Here is a 6,757-nt window from a genome sequence, read left to right on the forward strand (position 1 = left end):
CCAAGGTAGGAGGATGGCTTGAGGCCAAGAGTTCAAGACCAACCTGGCCAACACAGAGAGACCCTGTCTTCACTTTACATATATATACACACACACACACACACACACACACTACATATATAATATATTGTGTATATATTATATATACAATATATATTATATATTGTGTGTATATTATATATACTATATATATATATATTATACTATGTGTATATACACACACACACACACAATCAGCCATTGGCAGTTACAGCTGATGGAACCAATGGAAACCACCAGGCAGGGCGTGGTGTTTAGGCATTGCTGCTGTTTCTGAGAACCAGGTCCAAAGGGTGCCCCCTAAGAATGGCCTTTCCCTTGCCCAGGAGCTAACCCCGGGGAAGTGGATGGTGTTAGGCTGGATAGAGGTTCTTGCTTCTTCATCTCATCCCGAATTCTGAAACTTGGCTGCATGCTGAGCCCTTTAAATAGGTCTGGCCAGCCAATGGGACAAGCTCCCATAAGAGCACAAAAGCCCAGTGCTCAGCCAGCTCCAAATTCGTGGTGCCATGGTCCTTTCTGGCTCTCTAGACCCTGCTCCCATACCTGCCTCAAGCACTCTTTGCTTTGATCCCCCACACCCTTGCACGTAATAATTGTCACCATTTCTGGAGCCCTGGCTCTGTGCTAGCACCTTTTATGAGGACTTCGCATGTGCTGGCTCATGACTCTTCACAGCAGCCCCATAAGACAGGTCCATTCTTAGCCCATTTTACAGATGAGGAAACTGACATAAGTCAGGAAACTGACTTGAGCTAGCTAGCTCAAGGTCACCTGCCTGGTGAGTGGCAGGCACAGTGCAGTGATTTGGACCTGGCCAACTGGCTTCCTGGGCCAAGCTCTTCATCATGACCCTATATGCTGACCGCATCATGGTCCATTTGGCACCTCCTGGCTCCTCATGCTGCCCTGAGCCCAAGGCTCCCTTTTGACTGTCCCAGCCTCCTCCCCAGGAAGAGAGAATTGTAAGTCTATAAATGCTGTGAAGGTGCTCAGTCTGGGCAGGGAGATCTTTGCTGTAGACATCTTTCAGATACCTGATAGGGGGTGTCACAGAAAATCTTAGTTACATGTAGTCGGGGACCTAGGGACAAAGTGACTTGCTTAACTGATGAGGAAATCTGAGAAAAAATTAGGAATCAAAATATGATTGTTTCAAATGGTTTTATCAAAGTGGCTAGACTTGCCCTGTTGACTTTGCTCAGCCCTGTTGATTTTGGATAGCCTAACAGATCTGAGTCAAAATGACCCCAGACTGAGCTAGCTGCCTACGGCAGGCCAGGAGGGACATTCCAGGAGCTGGGACTCTGGCTATAGTGAAAAATCTGCTTCTCTACCCTCACAACAACTTTCGGACTCCCTGGAGAAGAATGAAAGAATGATCCCTCATCTAAGAGTCCCCAGAGTCGAGTCAGGGAACTAGCAGATGTCTTCTATCCGGGCCAAGTTTCCCAGATTCTTGTTTTGGCTGTAGAGCTAAGATCCAAAACATCTAGCTCCACACAAATAAACTTAGAAAGAGCTGCAAACGGTAACCACTCTGCGGGAGTGGCCATGTGCAGAAAGACAGTCAAGGCTTGCAGAAGTCCTGCCATGAAGTCTCCTGCTCAGAGGGCATCTCTTAAACCATTTCCTTCCATAGCACACACCAGTTCCTCTCTATTCTGTATGGCACACGACACATTTTGGGAAACATGAAATATTAGCGCTGGACTGCGGAGTTCCTCAACCTAATTGTGATGTGATGATTCACACAGCACAGCGGCCTTGCAGCTGCAGAATCTCCCTTTATGCAGAACTGTTTCCTCCCTGCTGTAGACCAGTGGTTCGCCACTGGGGGAGATTTTACCCCTCAGGGGACATTTGGCAATGTTTGGAGACATATTTGGTTGTCATAGTTGGTGGGGAGAGTGCTGAGGGCTGTTCTAAACATTCTCCAATGCAAGGGACAGCTCTGCACAAGATAAAATTATCTGGCCCCAAATGTCAGTAATGCTGAGTTAGAAATCCTGGGCTAGAGCCATAGAATAATGAGCAAATAAAGCACTTAATCCTCTGATGATGGCTTGAAAATTGCTATGATGGATTTTGGACTCTGTGTAATTTAATATTTTCCATAGACAGCATAAAAGCGTTCCTCAGAGCCTCTCCACTCCTTCTGTAGCTTCTGCACAGCAAAAAATTAAAAATGTTACTTAATTGTTTAAATAAAGAAAACCAATTTGAGTCAGCAAGCATTTAGTTGTCAGACTTCTATCAACCTAACAAGTGTATTGATAAAACACTAACACATGTGTTAGTTGCAAAAGATGCAATATTGATTCATTTAAATGTCATAATTGTGGTTCTTTTCAATCTTCCAACTGTGTAATCCTAAAATAAATAAATATATGTTTCACATACCACACACACACACACACAAACACACAAACACACACACTATTAGCAAGTGACACTGGATAGACAGGTGTCCTCTCTTTCCTCTACCACTTTCCTGAACGCAAAAAGAAGAAATGTGGCGAGAAGTCAATACTCTGAGCAATACCAAGACAAAGCAGGAGCTTTAAAAATCCACCCTGGGTCCTCTAATAATCAAAGGTTTACCAGAATATATTTATTTTCAAAAGTGTCTGAATTCTGCCTTACTGCCTATCATACAGGCAGCGGCATTTGAAAGGGAACTGGATTTGAATGTTGAGGAATCTGCATGTAGGTAGGTACAATAGGGGGTTAGGCTGGGGCACATATTTTCATGGTTCATAAGCAAATTTCCTTGTGGCTCACTCAGATTAAATTCCTTCAAGTCCTTGGCCTGTGAGCTAGTGCTAATTTGCGTGGTATTATTTTCCACCTGATTTGGAAACTGAGAGCATGATTGCAAATGTTGGCCTCCTTTCCTCCTCAGCACGATCAGCCACCCGTGTGGGAGGATAATTTATTGAGATATTAACGTGTTTTTTGTCTTCCGGAATTTTACCCACCCCTGTTCTCAGAAGATAGCTGGGCTTTTGTGTTCCTTGCCTCAGAGGGTGTTTAGGATCCAGGACCAAGCAGAAGTTCAGACAGGTAGCAGGCTTCTCTCACTCCTTCCCTGGGTTTTTTTTTAAAAAAAGTCTAGGCTCAGCTGGGCGCGGCGGCTAACGCCTGTAATCCCAGCACTTTGGGAGGCTGAGGCAGGGGGATCATGAGGTCAAGACATCGAGACTATCCAGGTGAATATGGTGAAACCCCGTCTACTAAAAATACAAAAAAAAAAAAAAAAAAAATTAGCTGGGCGTAGTGGCAGGCGCCTGTAGTCCCAGCTACTCAGGAGGCTGAGGCAGGAGAATGACGTGAACCCGGGAGGTGGAGTTTGCAGTGAGCGGAGATTGTGCCACTGCACTCCAGCCTGGGTGACAGAGTGAGACTCCATCTCTAAAAATAAATTAAAAATAAATAAATAAATAAAATAAAAGAAACTTACTGTGTTATACTTCTGGAGGCCAGAAGTCCACAATCAAGGTATTTTCAGGACTTTATGCTTTCTGAAGAGTCTAGGGGAGTTTCAGTCTCTAGGGGAGAATCCATTCCTTGTTTCTCCTAGCTTATGGTGGTTCCAGACATCCCTTGGCTTGTGGCCGCATCATGCTAATCTCTGCCTCTGTGGTGACCTTGTTTCTTCCTCTTCTGTTTATTATTTCCTCTCCTATAAGGATTCTTGTGCAAGCATTGAGGACCTACCCAGATAATCCAGGATTATCTCTTCATCTCAAGATTCTTAACTGAATCATATGTGCAAAGGCCCTTTTTCCATATAAGGTAACATTCAAAGGTTCCAGGGATTTGACACGGAAATCTTTTGGGTAGGGGTGGGAGCAGGGGTGGGGAGTTTCTAACAGAATAAAACTCCCAGGCACTTCTAGATCTTTCTAAGGGTGAGGTCAGTGTCTTAGCCACTAGCCACAAAGCATACAGAAGCTACCTGCAGCTGAGTCAGAATTCCAGGAGTTATCCTTGAAATTTCTCTCTCCCTTCCCAAAATGTCCCCTGCATCACCAAACTGTGTAGACGTTATCTCCTTTAATAGCTCCTGAATCTGTCCACCCCTCATCTCTACCACCATCACTCTAGCCTGTCACCTGGACTTTTCCAATAGTCTTCTAACTGGAAGGTCCACTGGGACTCTCTTTGATCAGCACTCCTAACTGTAACCAGAATGATTGCTTTTACAAAATGCAAATCTAATCTTTAGCCTCCTGCTCAGAAGCACTCAATGTCTCTTTATTGATGTTAAATAAAAACAAGCTTCCTTAGGCCTGCACTGGCCAATATGCAACAGCTACTAGCCACATGTGACTAATTACATTTAAACTAATAAAAATTAAAGTTGCACCAGCCACACCCACCACATTTTAATTGCTAAGTAGCCATATGTAACTAGTGGCTACCCTTTTGCACAGCACAGATGATAAAACATTTTCATCATTGTGAAAAGTTCTATTGGACTCAGTGGTCTAGGTTCATGTTCTTCTACCCCAGCTACAAAGGCAATGATCTATCCACCACAGGTGCTTGGAATAGCTATTTCCTTGGCGTAGGGCACACTTTCCTCATCTTTGCCTCCTTACATGCTTCTCATTTGTCTACCAGCTCAGGCCTTTATTCCTTGGAAGTCTGCGTTGGCCTCCAGACAGGTCCCACGTCTCTGTTTCTGTGTTTCATTGCACAGTATCTTTCTCCTTGATTCATGCTGCCCTTACAGTTTCACATTTGCTTGTGTTCATCCACCCCAGACACCACAAAGGTAGAGTCTATCTCTGTTTCTGCTTAACCCTTCAATCCTTAGCATCCTGAGCACATAACGGATGCTCAATAAATATATATATACATATTGAGACCGAGTCTTGCTTTGTCGCCCAGGCTGGAGTGTAGTGGCATGATTTTAGCTCACTGCAACCCCCACCTCCCAGGTTCAAGCGATTCTCCTGCCTCATTTTCCCAAGTAGCTGGGATTACAGGTGTCTGCCACCACACCTGGCTAATTTTTGTATTTTTAGTAGAGACAGGGTTTCACCGTGTTTGTCAGGCTGGTCTTGGACTCCTGATCTCAAGTAATCTGCCTGCCTCAGCTCCTCCGAAAGTGCTGGGATTACAGGCATGAGCCACCGCACCTGGTCAACAGATGCTCAATAAATAGTCGTTGGATGAATTAATGTGCTCCTTATCTCACACCTAGTGGAAGATAGCTTTAGGAGAACTACCTTCTGTATTTTTCTGGAAAGACAGCTAATGGAACCACAAGCTTACTCAAGCCCAGTATAAAAGAAGTTGATCTGCATGCTCTCTGGATATGATATGTTTGCTATAATGTTAAAATTTCCAGAAATCCTACCTCCCATTCTTCCTTCTTTCCAACTCTGTCATCTCTTAAATTTCCTGGGGCTTTCCTGAGTTAGGATGAACTGAAATGATAACGAGAAATAACTTCTGTCCTTTCTGCTGAAATAACTAGTCTCCCTTTGGCATCTGGCCACAAATTCTCCTCCAAAAGCAGTGATGCCAAGTCTTCTCAAGTACAGCTATTTAAAAGGCATGCCACAGAATTTATATTTTGCTAAATTCACTGGCTACTAAGCTTTTATGAGAAATGGCACTCTTTCTGTTTTGAGAGCTCATACTGAGGTCTCCTGGGGAGGAATTTGGTGATAATCCGTTAAGTATTTTCTAATTATTTGAACCCCTGCACATTTCCTGGAGCTGTTCATTCCTGAGCAACATTCCTGTGCCAGATGGAGAGGTATGATGGGGTCCCCCCAGTCCCGTCACCTGGGTTAGGATGGTTGACCTGCAGAGGTTTATGAAGCCCTGGTCATCGGGGCCTAGGATCCCAAACAGTGAGAGGAAAATGAGAATGCGGCTGTCAGGCACTCAGGAAAAATCTCTTTGTTGGAAACTGAATTACTGCTCATTGTGCTATACCATCAGGAGAGAAATGGAACAACAGCAAAAGGGCTGGAGCCACATATTTTCTTCTCAGTTAAGCTCTAAGTTTCCTGAGGGCAAGGATCTGCCCTGGATTTCATTTGCATCCTCCTCAGTATTTGAAGGAGCACTCGGAAGTGCTATGCACACAGTAAATATTCTATAAATAACTGATTATTAGATGCTCGAACACGTTTCCTGCTGCCAAAGCTCCATCATACTCCAAAAGACTAGTATCAAAACTTGGGGAAGAAAATCCCTTGAACACAGGAATTGCACTTGAATCCTATCCATGGAGTTCGTAAAGTTGGTCTCACTCATTTAAAACATTTTCGAGAGCACTCTGTCACACAGACAATTAGAAAAGCATTATAGTGAACTTCTATAGCACTTGGCTTTTAAATTAAATCTTGCATCTGTTTGATCCATATGTCTCTTTCAGTGTTCTTATCCTTGACGTGGGTCCTAGAAAGAACATTTTCTCAAGGTTGTTTTTTTTTTCCCCCATGGCTGTGATGAGTTTGGAAGAATCCTCCTTCATACTGTTCTATTTCTCCTGGGACATGGAAGGATTCAGGTTTTGTGAGACCTGAAGTTAATATGATCTGGAGGGCCATCTTTAAGAAAAAGAGTACAAAATTATGAATACAAAACCAGGTATGAGAGTAACTGTTTATTAGAATGAAAATGAATCAACAAATTACTGGTGCCTTGAAGGCTTTTTTCTGAGTTATCAAACTTGTGTGGAAATATATAT

The 6,757-nt window shown here is 43.6% G+C and overlaps 2 protein-coding genes across 3 annotated transcripts in view; both read right to left on the reverse strand.

The window, feature by feature from the left end:
• FAM20A (family with sequence similarity 20, member A) overlaps window positions 1-6,757 on the reverse strand; it is a 68,219-nt gene that overhangs the window by 36,025 nt on the left and 25,437 nt on the right. The window lies entirely within an intron of this gene.
• The window catches only part of LOC105504130 (glycerol-3-phosphate acyltransferase 3-like), a 135,025-nt gene that overhangs the window by 7,009 nt on the left and 121,259 nt on the right, over window positions 1-6,757 (reverse strand). The window contains 1 exon segment of the mRNA XM_011931455.1: window positions 928-1,076. Within this exon segment, the coding sequence (XP_011786845.1) occupies window positions 928-1,076 (149 nt within the window).

The sequence above is a fragment of the Colobus angolensis genome, unplaced genomic scaffold (assembly GCF_000951035.1).
Source record: "Colobus angolensis palliatus isolate OR3802 unplaced genomic scaffold, Cang.pa_1.0 Scaffold1, whole genome shotgun sequence".
NCBI classification, from domain to species: Eukaryota; Metazoa; Chordata; class Mammalia; order Primates; family Cercopithecidae; genus Colobus; species Colobus angolensis.